This window comes from Thunnus thynnus, chromosome 13, assembly GCF_963924715.1.
Source record: "Thunnus thynnus chromosome 13, fThuThy2.1, whole genome shotgun sequence".
Taxonomy (NCBI): domain Eukaryota; kingdom Metazoa; phylum Chordata; class Actinopteri; order Scombriformes; family Scombridae; genus Thunnus; species Thunnus thynnus.
The window spans coordinates 22,857,612-22,875,497 of record NC_089529.1 but is presented as its reverse complement, the minus strand read 5'-3'; the positions used below and the strand labels follow the sequence as shown (position 1 = coordinate 22,875,497).

Below are 17,886 nucleotides of genomic sequence, written 5' to 3'. Positions count from 1 at the left end.
TATTCTAAAATCTCACTTATCATCATTGGTGACCAATTAAGATTTCATTTGAAAAGAAGACATCTAAATGCAAACTAAAACTAATTGCCTCACTGACTTTTTGTTTTCTTCTTAGAGGTATGAGGTTGTAATGGAGGAAGTTTACCCATGTTTTGTTTCTTTTTACATTGTTTTTGTTCCTCTTGCAAAACTTTTGGAAGTCACAAGTTCAGCTGAAAGCTCCCCTGAAAGCCCACATGAGTGACACAAAAAACGGTTGCTGGAGAAACAAAAAATGTGTTTTTGTGTGTGGAAGGACGGAGAGGGGAATTCTTAACTTGCAAGGTTTTTTTCACATTTGACCAAATTTGACCATTTACTGTTAATCAAATGGTCAAATGAAATGACGATGCAACTGCTAATGTTCCTAAAATAATACTACCACCACTGGTACAACTCAAGCAGGAACCGCCATGGCTTGAAGCTGAAGCTTAGAAAGTACCTTAAAGTGCCACCAACGACCGCTAGATGCTGGCTCCAATAGACTTCCATTGAAAAATTGTCAGTCATTTTTTTCAACGAGTCATTCTGGTCTCAATCTCTAAATTCAGTCCCTCTAATAAGTGTGCTGGTGTTCATTTTGGAAATTATTGCTCCATTAATAAGATTTGAAGGCTTATAGTAGCTCTGATGTCTGCCGTGTGGGTGTTGATTGACAGCTGTGATTGACAGTTGGCTCACCTGCTGCTCTCCCTGGCTCCAGGACTCGCACTGAGTCGGACTATTGTCACAATATTTCACTAAGTTCAATGTCACTTGATTACGATACCTGTGCTGTTAGCACAATTTAGCTAAAATAGCTAACATTAGCCCAAGTGTGAAGTGCTTGGTGTTCCCTGTAAGCTAGCGTTAGCCTGGGTCCGAGGTAGCGGGGCATGTTTCCAGAGCAGGAAAGGCAACATCCCACACTCCTTATTTGGAAGGTCCTGGCTCCAAAACTGTAACTTTGGGCTTCGAATGAGCTCCAATGCAAAGCAGCAAGATGACCATGTGACTCTAGAATGACACATAGGAGTATTTTCTAATCTGGCACCCCTATCGGCAGTAATCGGCAGGACAACATCATTTGTCTATGCTTTCCAAAACCGTTACACATCACTGATGTGACAGTGCTGTGGTTAAGATCTGGTTAGGTTTACACACAAAACCACGGACAGCGCCATGGATTTATCAATACAAAGCACAGTTAGGCTACTGATATTTCAGGGCGATGGTCAGGGCCATAGATTCTAACTTGCACAAACCTCAGTCAGATAAAGGATCAATGAGTCAGGCAGATTAGACTAACATTCAACTAAACAACTCCTCTGCCTCTGCGCTCTCTCTGTCACTAGAGGATGGAGAGGAGGGATGGCAGGTTAACAAGGGGGATCTGATCATTTGATCATTTTGCTAACAAGGATGATGGTATCTCCCTTCAAATCGCTTACTGACTGCCGTTAAAACAGCTGTGATGTGTATGGCGTATAATGCATGTGATGTTTCGTATGTTATAATTTGATAGTGTTTTATTTTGTCCACAAGGGGGCGCTCTTGGTTCATTGTTTTAGTATGTTTGTAAAAACCGTGAGACTATTAGAGCTTGGATATGGCTGCGGTAGTGGAGAGAGAAATATCTACCACTCAAATTCAATAAGCTCACTCAAGAGTTTAAATACTACTTTGCTGTGTTGGAATTTGATTTTGGAACCTTAGAACAACCTTTTCTGTCACTGCTAGTAATGTAACCACTACTTATTGGTAAGGAAATAGTACTACTACAACTATCACTAGTAATACTACTACTGCCGCAGCTGCTACAACAACTACTACTACAACTAGTTCTTATTTGCTATTTATACTACTTATTTAACTTTTGCTGCTGCCACCACTTTGATGGCAACAACTACTGTTATTATTATTACCTTTTCATATCATTTTTGGTATGTTAATACCACTATTGTAATTATTATTATCGTTAATAATAATTTCATTTTTATTACAGCAGTTGAAAGTGAAAGAAACAGTATTTTGTTGTTCCTTTTTCTCTTTGATGAAGTGACATGACTTTCAAACACATGTAAAGAGGAACCAACTCTTGTGGTATATTGATGACATATTGTACACACATGCGCACACACACACACACACACACACAGAGTATATAAGCCTCCTGTTCTGTTGTTTTTCATCTACATTGGACTCCACTGTAGCTCAACATGGAGGAAAAGTACGTCAGGCATGTGGAGCTTCTGGGCTTCGAGAAACGCTTCTACCCAAGTCAGCACTATGTAAGCCTCATAATTTTTATTTTGCACACTCACACAATTCTGCCAAAGAGGCTCCTCTGAATATATTTGAAAATTTAGAGATATTTATATTGAAATAACCAATACTCCCATGTCAAAGTTCAGCTCCTGATCTGCATGAGTGAAAATCTAAACAGAAAATCATGAGTTTAGTGTTTTGAAAATATTACTCACAGTGCTTGAGTATAATTTGATTTTCTTTTTTTTTTAAGGTGTACATGATGATGGTGAAATGGAGCGACCTCACTGAGAAGCTGATCTACCGGAAGTATCCTGAAATGCACACCTTCCATGTGAGTTGAAGTTAAGATAACGCTTCAACACTTTTTCACTTTTCACAACACTTCTCCTTTTTCTTTCTCTCTTTTTTATTATTCTGAAATAACAGAACATGTCAAGGGAGCAGTGCACACTTATAATCAAATTAAATGCACTATTTACTTGCACATATACACAAATAACCAAAACAAATCAAAACAAAACAAAAACACCCACACAGTCATAGGGAGAAATTCAAAGATTCACAGTAAAAGAGTATACATGGTAAGCACAATAACATCAATCTACTCCTTTACAGACAATGGCAGACCACTCACAACCAAAATACATGCTGAGGGGTGACCATTCTTTTACAAAGTCATCTAAGGTTCTTTGCAATACATTGAATAACCTCTCATATGGAACAATTGATTGAACAGTCATACCATACTGACAAAGCAGGTGGATGTGCATTATAACATTTAGAGACGTGCAGCATACAACATAATATTTATAATACGTAACTTTGCCTTTTGACCAGACAAGGAGCTAACACCAAAAACACATAATTTTGGATCCATTGCTATTTCAATACGAAGAAGTTTCTCAATCTCTGTTTGAACATAAGACCAGAATGCTGTGATCAATGGGCATGACCAAATTAAATGAAAATATGTGCCAACATGTTTTTGGGTACTTTTCACACTCTGCAGAGCATGATGCATCATATTTACCTTGTATTTCAGGACTCACATGTAGTTTATTAATAATCTTATGTTTGTTTCATGTGATTTGTCTGATCTTGTCTTTTTTTTGGCATTGTATAAAGCTTTGTGACATGTCTGGTCATGTAGTTGATGCCCTAAATCCTGTTCTCAGCTGTGTTTAATATTCATTGCAGTCTTATCATTTATGAGTAATGATTGTGTGTAGGTCATCACTTTGTTATTAAGTGTTGCTGCTTTAATAATAATAAGATTATCAAGAATGTTAAATTTACTGCCACTTTTATAGTACAGAATTGGGTTCAGATAACTCCTGATTTGCAGATAATGGTAAAAATGCATTCAAAGAATATGGAATTCTTCCTGTATTTGCTGAAATGCATTGTCCAGATATATATATATCATGGATTTTTGTTATGCCAGCAACCTTCCATTCTCTAAATTCTACATCTGTACAAGTATATTCATAGTCAGGATTGTTGGCAACAGGTGCCAAGAATAAATATTGGCTAATTCCAAAGTATTTTCGTTAGCAGTTCAATAACTTGTAAACATTTGTAACTACAAAATTATCGTTCAGTTTAGTTTTGCATCTTTTTGCTACTCTTTCCAAGAGGGAGGCAAGGGATTTGTCATTATCTATCTTGTTTCCAGAAAAAAATGATCTTGATTAATGCTGGTATATATTTGGATGGATTTTGCATTAATAAAAGTACGTCATCTGCATATAATGAGATTTATGACTTCTGGTATTTGTTTGAATTCCCCTTACTTGATCACGTCTCATAGTTTCAGCTAGAGGCTCTATGACTCAAGCAAAAAGTAAAGGAGACTGTTTTGTGCTTCTCTCTATTGAAAATATCTGAGGTGTCACCATTTACAGATACAGCAGCTCGTGGAGATGCATAAAGCAATTTTACCGAATCAATATAAATTTTACCAAAGAAAAATTCATCAAGTGTTCTAAATAAATATTACCATAAATATTTCCATTCTACTCAGTCAAATGCTTGTTCTGCATCTAAAGTAACTACATTATCCACATTATCCTTATTGTGCCCAGCATACAGCATGACACTCAACAATCATCATATATTTGAGTAAGAATGGAGGTTTCGAACAAATCCAGTTTGATCAGTGGCCACTAGCTGAGTTAAGACGTGTTGCCAGTATATTGGCTAATATTTTTGTTTCTGTATTGTACTGTACTGTATTGTGATTTGATAAAGGTCTATATGATGAAGGAATCTCTGGTTCTTTCTGGTGTTTAGGTATTACCTTGATAATGGCTAACTACATTGATTTAGGTAGTTTCATAACCGTAAAAGAATGGTGGAACATTTTTATTAATGCAGGTGCAAAAAGTGATTTAAAAGTCTTCAGATGGAAAGCCATCCAGACCACAAGCCTTGGCATTTTTTTAAGGAAGTGATAGTTCTATCAACTTTCTCAGTTGTGATTCCAGTATCAAGTTCCTATCAACATCACAAACCCTTTGAAAGAAATATTCATCCTGTCCTCTATTCCTGAATTCTCTGAAATCTTTAAAGACATTTGAGATCTCTGAGGATGTTTACACCAATTTTTCATTTTTATCTTTCAATTTTGCGATTGCATTGCTAAGTTTTTTTTTATTATTGATTAAATTAGCCAGATATTGCTCTGATTTATTTCCATATTCGTACCTCTTATGCTTCTGTAGACATGGAGCCTTTTCCCACTTTATGGGATTGCAGCATATTAAGTGCAGGTCAAGCTATCAAGACTTTGTTCCAGCTTTCCTTAATTAAAGTGCATTTATGCTCCAATTCAGCATCTTGCAGCTTTAACACAAGTCTTCTCTGTCTTTTAATCATTTTCTTCTTTTTGGCCACACAGTAGGATATTATCATACCCTGCAAATAAGCTTTCATAGTTTCCCATAAATTCGATGGATCAGTTTCCCCGTTGTCATTTACTTCTAAAAATTGAAAAGCATATTTCTTACAATACAACAATAATCAAGGTCTGAATTATTGACTTATTACATCACAAAGAATGTCTGCTCAACACTTTTTTAACACTAGAGCAAGTAGAAGAATAGGAAATATAAAAATGGAGAAAACCACCCAGAATTTAAATATACAGATACAAAAAAGTAGAGAACAAACTGTACAACAAATTGAAATAGGAAGCTATCATACATACTGTAAGTGTGCTTAATGTGCAATAATGTTGTATATGTGCAAGACTGACCCCCAGTATAAAAGTTAACCAAATGCAGTTTTTGAATGCATGTTAAGACATGTTTTATGATTTGGTCGCAGAAATCGCTGAAGGAGATGTTTCCCATCGAGTCTGGAAAAATAGAAAAGAAAGACAGAATCATCCCTTCATTACCAGGTAAAAACAAATCATAATTTTCTCTATATTAAAGCTGTTTGTATTTAACAGAGTACAGATTCTCTCACTTACATTCTATCTTTAAATACACATATGTGCTGACTTTACACGTACTTTAGTTTCCTGCCATCAGGGCGTTTTTTTTTTTATCCTCCTCCAACTCTTGTTTCTACATTTTGGTTTCGTTGGCTGTAATTAGATAAGCTGCAGATTGGAAACGTCAAACTGAATACGACACTATGAAATACACATCTAAGCACAAACTAGTATTAGAAGATTATCCAAATAAGTAAGTAAAATGTATTCATATAGCAACTCTCTAGGACAGAAGAGCTTCACATTTTAAGACAAAGGAAAGACAAAACAAATACTGTAAGTGTGACATAGATGAGGCATTTTAAATATCAGGGGAAATTTGACCAACTCATTTCCAGTCAAATCTTTTTTATATGCTGTAATGCTCTTTCAGGAAGCACCTGCGATTGTCAAAACCACATGTGTGCAAATCCACTTCTCATTTTTCTATTTGTTGAAGCAATTGAGCTAAAGGCAACAAAGGCTGAAATCAAAATCACCACATCACCACACAGCAAACAGACACAGTTAGCTTTAGACTAGCTGGTGAACATAGTGGAGCATTTAGCAGCTAAAGAGCCAGATATTTCCCTCAGGAGTTGGTAGAGAGCAAAAACAGAGCTAGAGAGTGAGAGTAAGTATTGGACTTACATTCACCAGGTGGACAGAAACACGACTCCAAATGAATGATAATGTTGCTCCGTAACTGCTGGATGTGGAAATAAGCAGCTGTTTGCCAACAAGTTAAACATATTAGCTTAAAATCTGATAATATGTCAGTGTGAACAAGTGTTCACTACTTGTTTACGATTAAAACTAGTGCACATGTTGATGCAGGTTTGATGTGTTAATGTTAGCATGTCTTAACATTTTTAGAGTTAGCATGTACATGCATGTTAACATGCTCTGAATTTAAATGCACCTTTATAGTTGTGGCACCTTGTAACATTTCAGAAGTTTCACATGGCTTAATTTCAATAACTGTTCGATGCCAAAACAGGTAAAATCATTCAATAATTCACAAATAAAAAAACAAACAAAGATTAGACAGAAGTCCATAAAATTCATACAGATTTGTGTATCAGAACTATGTTTTTTCTTCTTTCCTCTCCCATTAATTATCTCATGACCCCTCAGATTTATCTGGTGACCCTTTGGAGGGGCCCGACCCCTACGTTGGGAACCACTGGACTAAACTAGCTAACTGTATATAAAGTAGTGTAAACTAGCTCCACCTCCAGCAGCTACAACAGTAACATGCTGCTCTAACACTGATGCTTCACTATTAATAATCTAATGATGTCATATATAATAATATATCAGTCAGAGGGACCAAACCACTACTTTTACTGCAATACTTTAACTACATCAAGCTCATAATACTTTACTGTACTGTATAGTACTTTTACTGAACTACTACTGTAGTAGGATTTTGAATGCAGGACTTACTTGTAATAGAGTTTTTTACATTTCTTTTTTGGTACTTTTAGTTGAGTAAAGTAAAATATCTGAGTACTTTTTCCTCCACTGTGACCTCGACAGTACAAAAACATGGAAGTAGTGTCAGACACACATTAGCAGAAGTGAAATCAACTGCTAATTAGCGCTACTGTAAAAATATATCGTGAAAATATTTGGGGCATTTCCCTTTTGTCTGAAGGCAGTTTGACTTTTCTTTTTAGCTGAAGTAGATTTCTTCCTTTTGCTTTTTAGCAACAACCAGCCGTCATAAAGCAACGAGCAGATCTGTGTTTTCACCGGATCTTTTCTGTTCCTCTTCAGATGTTTGCAGAGAGTTTTCATGAAAACAGAACTCACAGAAAGGTTCACCTTCCCCTTTGTGAAACCTTTATTACAAAACGTTTCTTTGCAATGTGGAGAAACGGAAGCAAAGTATGAAAACCTCGATCCTGAAGCAACAGCCCACCAACATGCCGGTCTGGAAATTTCCATTTCTTGAAACTTAGATGGGCAGGTCAGCGGTGGAAGAAATACTTTTACTACTTCCTCAAAACGATATTAAAAAGTCATAAATTTTACTTACAAAAGATTTGAATATCAATCTCTCCTGCTTTAACATCAGTTGTAAGTTTTTTTGTATATGTTTGTGTCGGGAGACACTCTACATCTATAAACCTCTAGTGAGACTGGTGCAACAGGAAGCTGTGTAATCCTTTTTTTCGTGGAGTTTCAGTCCCGTCAGACCTGCAACAAACACTGTTACTGCTGCAGCTACAGTAACGAGCTCCTCCACTCACTGTGGACAAGTCAAGAGTTGAGAAAGTTATTTTGTAGTCGGTTAATCCATCTATCAATTTTCTGCCACATATCAGGGTCCAGGTCATGTTAATTTATTAAATGACTTGGAGTTCTTGTTATATACATCTGGGAAGTCAGGACAAAATTGTGATATCAATGTTAATAAATGTGTGTACTTAAAAGATGGGTTCTCAGTTTTTCAAGTCAGTCTTAAAACAACATAGAAACCTGTTTTTCTTGCTGTAATCATTCCTCCTGTTCATACTGACCATTAGAAGATCCCTTCATAATGCACTTATAATGCAGTAATGGGGGACAAAATCCACAGTCCTCCTTCTGTGCAAAAATGTAGTTCAAAGTTTATCTGAAGCTAATATGAAGCTTCAGCGTCTAAATGAGTCAAATCAAATAGATATCTTTCAATGTTAGTTTTTTTAGTGCCAAAGTCCCTCCTTTTGTTACTATACTTCCACCGCAGCTCAATATTTGATGCTAAAAAGACTGTAAATGTGTCAGATATCCACTTGATATGACTAACTCAGACTGCTGAAGACTCATATAAGCTTCACATCAACTTTTAAATGACTGTGTGGACACACTGTGGATTTTGGCCTCCATCACTTACATTGAAAGCACATTTGAAGGATCTTTTAATATCCAGTATGAACAGGAGGAATGATTACAGTGAGGAAAACCTCTGTCACTGTTCATACGTACACCTGGCTGCTGGTTGAAGACACACTGGAGAAACTGTGAACTCATCCTTCAATCAATAATTGTAGCCTTATTGTCTCTACTGGTTTTCCATCATTCTTTGACCTGTATGATGGTAAAAATGTATTAAATTGCATTCTATGTGGTATTTAAAAGGTTTTAAAAAGTCAAATATCCTTTAGTTTTTCCCTCTTTTATGTGTCTTTTATCTGCTTTTCTTATTTTTGTCCTGTTGTTTGCATATATCCATTGAAGCGCTATTATACTTTACCTTTTACCATGATGACCATGTTTTACTTGCCCTTCATTGTCTCATGTTCTTCCTGTTGACTCTGCCGCCCAGCTGATGTGTTTGTGTTTGTGTCCTCAGCGCCGCGGTGGGTGAACACCCAGAAGTCGACAGAAAAAGGGCAGACCACGTTGGCCGGGTACTGCCACTCACTCATCAACCTGCCGCCTCACATCTCCCGCTGCAAACTCCTCACCAGCTTCTTCAAGGTTCGACCCGAGGACGAAAACCCGCCTGCCCCAAACACGTCAGTACATCACACACACACACATCTGCTGCCTTTATAGCTGAGCAGAAATAAATAATTAAAAATAAATAAATGATTAATAACAGGCAAGCTCTAGAAATGACCTGTGCATGTTTCCTGTGGAGCTCATACCTGTGAAAAATGATCATTTTCTCTTCAGGCTGAAAAGAGAGGAGACCTTTGTGGAGTCCAGAGAGTTGGCCAGAGGCAACACATCCGGTAAGAAGCCGTTTAAACTGCAACTACATCTACTAACGAAAGAGTTTTCTCTTTGAGAGAACAGATAAAAAAATCATTCACAGCCTGGTTACTGAACTAAAACAAAGAATAAAGGTTATTTTGTATTCATTTCTTTGCATGCTCCTCAATAGATTATTCAAATTGTACAGGTTTATGTTTACACGTATCTGATATTTTGTAACTCAGGGCTGCAGTTTCCACTGGGATTCACTTTTAAAAATCAAAGTTTAGTTTTTATTTACTCTCTAAAATCTCTCACTGCCCAGCTGTAAAAATCCAGATGTTTGTGCGCTCACTGTAATATTAGTCTTTGTGAGCAATGACAAGATGTTGTGAAAAAACCTTTTTACTGCCCCGAGTTTTACCTCTCAGGCGAAGATCTGCAGACACTACTCAGGGCTGAAAAACTACCACCTTCTTCTACATGTTTTTTTGGGGGGGAAAATAGTTAAATTTAAATTTCAATGTACCAGAGACACTGTCATTATATTATTCTAATAAAAAAGATGCTACAATTGACTATGAAATAAAGCTAAAGCAACGAAGGACAGTGTTCCTGAGAAAATAAAATGATTTTTAAAAACTAAAACTATATATTTCAGACCTTAAGTCTTTGCTTTCTCTCTTTATTTTATTATTTGTAGTTTGTGTTTAGAGATGTATCAGTAAATGTCTCCAGTGAGATTCAGTTATAACCTTCATGGCTTCACTTTAATTCCAGCAAAGAGTTTTAGAAACGTTCTCGATTCATTATGAAACGCTCCAAATCAGATTCCTCTTAATGTCGCAGGTGTATCCTGAAACTAACAGAGTCTGTGTTTTACCTCTCAGTGATTTCTGGACCTATCATATTGGACACCTACAGAGTTGTTGCCGACTACACCAAGACAACCAAACATGAGATCACTCTGCACACCGACGACCTGGTGGAAATTGTGGAGAAAAATCAGAATGGTGAGAAGGGTTCAACACTTAAATCTACAAACTCTGCAGCCAAACTTCAACTTCAAACACACATTTCCTTATTTTAGATTCCAGGAGACTTAAAGGTATAATATGTAATTATTATAAAAACAACTAGACCTATGTTATATATGTTGTTGAGTTGTGTACTTACATTATCTCAAATGTTTCCAACAATTTTCAAACCCAGAGAAATATGTAATTTAATCAAAGTAACGGACCGTTTCATTTGGTCGCATGTCAATGGCGTCATACCTCCTCTACCAAAGAGTAAACATGCACAAGATGCATACAGCAGCGCTGTGTTTGTCCGCTACAATGGCGTCTACCAAAGAGTAACTTACACACATACAAGATAATACATCTGCGTTGTGGTTGTTCCACACAAACTGTTATAAATTGACTTTTATTCAGTTTTAAGCCACATTTTCATGATAAATTTAGGTCGCTTTTAACTATATCTTTTAGCCGGAAGAAGGATTTTAGTTATTGGACGTCTGGATCTTAAGTTATCAGAGAAATAAACTGGACAAACGTTAGCAGCAGCTCGGCTAACAGCCCCTCCAGGAAGTCCGCTGGTCACCGAACATCGTCGGAGAAATATTGATTTTTTAGGTGAAACAGCTTTAATTAGTATTTTTAATGATTTTAATCTGCGTGTACGTTTATTCTGGAGAGGAGGAGACTTCTGCCGGTAAAAACATCCTGAATGATGAACACTGGAGTAATCCTATCCCGGTGAAGCTGGTTATTTAACAACGAAGACAACAACTCCCATGATCCCTTGCTACTTCACACCATCATTACACTCCGTGTTTTGTTATTGTTTCGATTGAGACCCCTAGCGGCTGAAATTACATATTGTGTGTTTAAAATGAGGCTAAATTTTGTGGAAATGTGTCTAAAATGATGCAGAACATTTCCATTTTATGGAATTGTGCAGCTACAAAAAACATCTTGGGTTTGAATATTTGATTCAGTATAAACATCATAAAGCTTCAATGAATTATACAGAATATATGTGATACTCTCATATTGTGGAATAAGATGATTTTTACTAGCTTAAAGCTACTTAAGGGAAAATAAAACAAGAAAACTGAATGTTAAAATGTTAAAATACTTAAATCTGATTAACAAGTTAATTATAAAGAAACAGGAGGGCAGTAAGACACAACTTAATGAGTTTATCAGGGCACAAAACATAAGCAGTGACTCAGGTTTTATACAAGTGTCTGTCACTGCATTGAGAAAGGACTTAACTGTAATAAACATCCATTAAACCTTCCAGCTGAACCTGAACTTTCTCGTTCATTCTTAAAAATTTGAAAACAGCATTAAAACATTTACAGTTTGGCTAAGAACCATCACCAACAGTATTCTATTAAGTTTGTTGGTATTATAACCCCATTTGGACTGAGTACTAATAGAACATCATTTAAATCTTGCCCGCAGCGACATTTTTTCCACACAGCAACATGTTAACAGCAACACAGAGGCCTATTTGGGAACCAATATGACAACAAAATAAAACCTTTAAGATCATCAAAGCTGTTGTGATGAACTATGAGAAGCTAGTAGAGCCTGATGGTATACACCTATATGTCAGCCAATAAATTACAGGAAATTAAAAGAACAGAAATGCCAAAAATATATTTTGAAACAATAGATAAGGTTTCCATCCACCTGGTTTTAGTCACATTTTCAATTTGCGCGTAAAGAAAACTTGAGTGGGAATGTTGAAAATTCAAAAAAGACTCTAAATATCGCACAAATGTTTTTACTCTTGTCTGAGGTGGAAAAGTTGGTGAATCAATGAAAGTAAAACGGAGTAAAGTGCAACTGAAACAGACTGAGTGAATAAATGATGACGTACTAACTTAAACGTCACTGAGGAGACGAAAACATCAGATCTGTGTGGAGCGATGATGAGGAGACTGTAACCTTCCTCGAATGGATACATGAGACAAACACAAATGTCATATTTCCATCACGTTTTCCACATGGTTCCTTTGAGCTCTTTGTCGCTCTTTAAATGACGTCATCTCGTTGTGTCTTCTTCTTCTGCAACGGTTTAATAGCACCGACTGGAGAATTAGCACCAAGTTTGTGTCCATGTATATAACAGACCACATTCTGTAACTTCACATTGGTTAAAGTGCTGTTTGGTACAATGAGCTCAATTACACAGTGAATGTTTTATTCCCCACCTCCCCCAGTAATGTTTATCCTGTTCAAATGGGGCTGAAGCTGTAGGTTAATGTGACAAACATAACTAGAAAGGCACAGGTCCCTGCATCTTTGGTTCTGAGCTGCTGCTGTGTTCAGGTTGGTGGTTCTGTCAGTGTGAAGGGAAACGAGGCTGGATTCCTTCGACCTACCTGGAGCCTCTGGACGGACCAGAGGAGGCCGAGGACGCTGATCCAAACTACGAAGGCAAGCTGTTCACATTGTTTTTAGGAGTTTTTTTTATATTAAATGCGTTTTCAGGTATTTTTTTAACAATGTTGTGTGTCCCTGCAGGAGAGCTGTACGTCACCATCAAAGCCTACAAGGCGGAGCAGGAGGACGAGGTTTCTCTGGACCTTGGAGAAACCATCGAGGTCATTCACAAGTTGCTGGACGGCTGGTGGGTCATCAGGTATGATGATGACCTTTAACCTTTTACAGAGTCTCCTTTGCATGTGCTGCATGTTTGGATGTCACAGTCATTTTTATTCTTTTTTAGATATCTTTGTATATTTATATTTATTTATTCATTAATGTATTTATTACCAATTCTACATTATTTTCAAGCTTATAGCATCATAGTCGAGCTGCTGCATATAGTTGTTCTTGCAGGGATAAATAAAACTGTATTGAAATGAATCATAAACTTCACATGTGCAATAAGCGTTTATTATGTTATATTTACAACGGTAATCATATCGATTAATGTGTCGATTATTTTCTTGATTAATCAATTAGTTGTTTGATCTATTAAAATGTCAGAAAAATGGTGAAAAATGTTTCCAAAAGCCAAAGATGCAACTTAAAATGTCTGCAACCCAAATATAATCAGTTAACTGTCAGAGAGGACTAAAGAAACCAGAAAATACTCACATTAAAGGAGCTGGAACCGGAGAATTTGATCGTTTTTCCTTAAAAAAACGTACTTAAAACTATTAAAATCAAAATTATTAAATCACTCTTGTATTTATTGTTTTGTACAGGAAAGGAGACGAGACCGGTCATTTCCCCTCCATGTTCCTGCAGAAATCCGGGAAGGGAGAAGTGGCGAGAATGAACGTGCAGGGACAGAAACCACCGCCTCGCAGGTACGTTACAGATCACACAGGATGGATTCACATGTTTTTATCACATAGAAGAAAGTCAAACACTACAGCTGGAAATATATGATCAGAATCACCCTTTTCATTCCTAAAGAAAAGATAATAAGTCCTTGAAACTGTATAATTTACAAGCTGCAATTTGTAAAAAACAAATCTCCTGCACATTTCAGGAATTTGATTACCACTTTAAAAGTAATTAATAGATTATCTATATGAACAGTTTAGTTATTACTATTAAAACTGTTTTAAAAAGTAGTTGCTACCTTGTTTTCAAATGGTGATACATACAGATGTGCAGGTTTGCACGTAGTATCTTGTGTGTGTTAATTCAGCGTTATGTTGCCTCATTTCAGACGAAAGGAAGTGTGCTGTTTTACAATTTCTCCTTTTGTTGCACCACAGTTTGTGATTTCATTTCTGTTTGCTGCAGACTGCAGCGAACTCAACTCTCTTTCTGTGTCTAAACAGACACTTTCCTTCTTTCTCTCTCTGAATACGTATCATTTTTATAAAAGATATTTCCTATAAACACAGTTCTGGTCTGTTTGATGACAGAAGTTTATTATGTTAGATTTACTATTGTATGTTCCTTTATATATGTGTTATATATGTGTTCTTGTGGGCAGATTATTTCTACCAAATGGTGTTTTTATTACACTGTTCAGTAGTAGAGATGCAGTTTAGCCTGAGCAGATGCAAGATAGATATGAAGCCGGGTCAAGCTGCTCTTTGCTTGGGTGAGAGTTGGATTTAAAGGCAGCTGATACCCAGTACAGGGTCTGGTGACAGGTCAAAACATCATAACATGAATTCTGGGGTTCCAGAGGAATGCTCACCCAACTTTTGGCACATTTTACTACTGATAACTGAAAATAAGTGTGTTCCTTCCTTACTGGCTTTACCTTCTTACAGTATAACACATTTTAAAAGACTTTCTCCCAGTTTCCATCTCTGTTGATGTTCATAAACTCATCGGTGAGCTGGGAGGACACAAAATCAACAAACAAATGTTAAAGGACAGATTCAACATTTTTCAAGTCTGTCTGTGTCTGTTAAACCAACAGTCAGGAGCCCATATGAACATTAAAGCTGTTTTTCTTGCTGTAATCATTCCTCCTGTTCATACTGACCATTAGAAGATCCCTTCATAAGTGATGGGGGACAAAATCCACAGTCCTCGTTCTGTGCAAAAAATGTATTTAAAAGTTTATCGGAAGCTAATATGAAGATTCAGCGTCCAAATGAGTCAAATCAAGTAGATATCTTTCAACATTACAGTCTTTTTAGTGCCAAAGTCCCTCTTTTTGTTACTATACTTCCACCGCAGCTCAACAGGGAAACACTGTCCGAGGAAACACAAAGAGGGAATTTGATGCTAAAAAGACTGTAAATGTGTCAGATATCCACTTGATATGACTAACTCAGACTGCTGAAGACTCATTTAAGCTTCACATCAACTTTTAAATGACTATGTGGAAACACTGTTGATTTTGGCCTCCATCACTTCCATTGAAAACACATTTGAAGGATCTTTTAATATCCAGTATGAACAGGAGGAATGATTACAGCGAGGAAAACCTCTTTCACTGCTCATATGGACACCTGACTGTTGTTTTAACTTGAAAAGTTATGAACCCGTCCTTTAAGTTTGACACACACCACCTCTACTTACAAATACAACTCCTATGTGTTCATTTTCGCTCTCAGGTCAACCATCCGAAACGCCAAGAGCATCCACAACAGAGCTCCGCGGCGGCTCAGCCAAGACTCCTACCGCAGGAACAGCCGCCGCTACCTCCAGCAGAGAAACAGCCGCAGCTCCATGTTGCAGAAGGACTCCAACAATGGCGCCAAGTCACCGCTGAGGGAGAGGAAGAACCAAGGTAACGAAAGCATATCAGTTCAGATCAGCGCAGATCAGTTTGTCACATCTGTGGCAAGATTTTTTTTGCTTAATAAAAACTTAATTTCTAAACTTTTGAGTGCAGAATGTTGGAAAACAAATACCCGCACAGGTCACAAAATGTACCCATAAAACTTCTCACCAACAGACAACATTCCTGAGCAGTCTGGCTCCAGTTCAGAGGGCGAGCTGAAGAAGGACACTCCGGTCATCCCTCCTCGGCCGAGTCCGGAGCTCATCCTGGAGCGCTGCACAGACAACACCTGCAAGAGAATCAGCATCAAGTCACAGTCTGGCTCCACTGGCTAGTATGGACATGCATCATATGTCTTAAAAGTCGCAGTGAAATTGCCTTTTGAGAGCTTTTTTCTTCCTTCATTCGATGTATTTATGTTGATACAGGATGTAAGAGATTGTTCAAGAAGTGCAAACCAATGAGAGATCAGTTAAGAGGGAGAAAGGAAGGTGGTCAAAAATTGTCGTTACATTACAATACATTATCAGGCATGGAAAGTTGCCAAAAAAATCCTATTTTTATTGTTTCATATAAATGTGACTTAAAAAGATAAGTCTAGTGTTATTCTGTATTTTTCTTAGTGTCAACAAATCTCATGAAAAGACCCAAACCAACAATGTCTTTCAATAGTTTGGCTTCTCACCTGATTGTCACTTCCTCATGAAGATTTAAATATTCAAAAACAGCCCACAGATATATTATTTCACTTTTTAACAGCCGACCACTGTAGTCTTAGCAAACAAACAGGATGCAGTTGTGTATTTGTTGAAGGGCTGGAACCAACAATTATTCTCATTCAAGGTTCATGTACTGATCATCTTCTCAATTATTTAGTCTATAAAATGTCAAAAAATTGTGAGTCACAAGTTCCCAGAGTCCAGGTTGATATCTTCAAATGTCTTGTTTTGTCCGCCCCAACAGCCCAAAACCTCCAAAATACTCAGTTTACTGTCACAGAATACGAAGAAAACCAAAGAAAATAGAAATTGGGAACCCTTGAATTTTTGCCATTTTTGCTTTGAAAAAAAATTCTTAAAGAGTTAAATGAACTATCAGTTGTTGCCAACAACTAAAATACTAATTGTTGCAGCTTTAATTTGCTGGGGACTATTTTCAGCGGCAGATTGATCCACATTTGGTGCTCTAATGAGTTTTTCTGGCAGCAGGATGTTGTGTGTGTGTTCATGGTGATGAAGGAACATCTCACCCAGTGCAGCGGTGAGACTCATTGACCTGTTTTTAGTAGTTTTTGGAGGTTTACGGCACAGAGGAATATATATAAAAGATATATCAGCCTTTGGTCTTTTTATAGGATTTGTTAACTATAAGAAAAATATAGAATATCATCAGACATCAGTTTGTGTAGAGTTTTGAAAGGTACTTTGGCTCCATCTTGTGGTCAAATGAACAAATAGCAACATGACGGACATCAATTCACGCTGCAACAACCCCTCATAGACACAGAAAGCAACACAAAGGCTTCACCAAGTTACACAAACAAAACCTTTTTCCATCAGATTAATTAGACATCTGCTGTAATCATGTAAAAATTCTCCACATGGTAACTTTAAAGACGCTGACACTTTCCTGATGTTTGATATTACAAAAACAAAACCTAACTGGCTGCTAAACATTATCTTGCCCAGAATATTAAGCTCTGTGATGAAGGTGAAAGTCAGCTATGTCGAAGTATAATGAGACATTTAAGTCCTGATCACCAAAAAAACCCCAATATTTAAATCTCCAGAAAACATTTTAATCACTGAGTGTTGGAAGTGTTGATCTAAAGAAAACAAATGTAGCAAAAATTACAAGCAACCACAGGCGTAGTTTACAAAAACTGTAGTTCACTCCAACAAACCAGTGGACTTTATATCCGTTTTGCTTTGGTTTCATGTGTTCAGCTCTACCTCGCTGTTAGATACTAGTGTTCACATTTGCAAGAAGTCAAGAAAAAGCTACATTTCCTAGTAAAAGCTGAAGGTATTTAGTTGCAGTTTTTGTTGGAAAAAGTCAAGAATAACAACAAAACAAAATATTTCTGTTTGTGACTGGAAGCATTTAGGTCTATTTCCAAGCATGCAATCTGTAGAGCTTTGTTTTTATTTATTTGCTTGATAAGTTTACAATACAATAATAAAACAAAACTTTAAGCTTTA

At 36.9% G+C, this 17,886-nt stretch overlaps 1 protein-coding gene across 3 annotated transcripts in view; it reads left to right on the top strand.

The window, feature by feature from the left end:
- ncf1 (neutrophil cytosolic factor 1) overlaps window positions 1–17,886 on the top strand; it is a 20,273-nt gene extending 2,387 nt beyond the window's left edge. For all 3 annotated transcript variants that reach the window (XM_067608702.1, XM_067608705.1, XM_067608704.1), the window contains exons 2-12: window positions 2,232–2,309; window positions 2,540–2,620; window positions 5,617–5,692; window positions 9,111–9,276; window positions 9,437–9,495; window positions 10,348–10,470; window positions 12,805–12,912; window positions 13,000–13,117; window positions 13,689–13,793; window positions 15,516–15,691; window positions 15,860–17,886. In XM_067608702.1, the coding sequence (XP_067464803.1) occupies window positions 2,232–2,309; window positions 2,540–2,620; window positions 5,617–5,692; window positions 9,111–9,276; window positions 9,437–9,495; window positions 10,348–10,470; window positions 12,805–12,912; window positions 13,000–13,117; window positions 13,689–13,793; window positions 15,516–15,691; window positions 15,860–16,020 (1,251 nt within the window). In that variant the 3' untranslated portion in view covers window positions 16,021–17,886. The remainder of the gene's footprint in view (window positions 1–2,231; window positions 2,310–2,539; window positions 2,621–5,616; window positions 5,693–9,110; window positions 9,277–9,436; window positions 9,496–10,347; window positions 10,471–12,804; window positions 12,913–12,999; window positions 13,118–13,688; window positions 13,794–15,515; window positions 15,692–15,859) is intronic.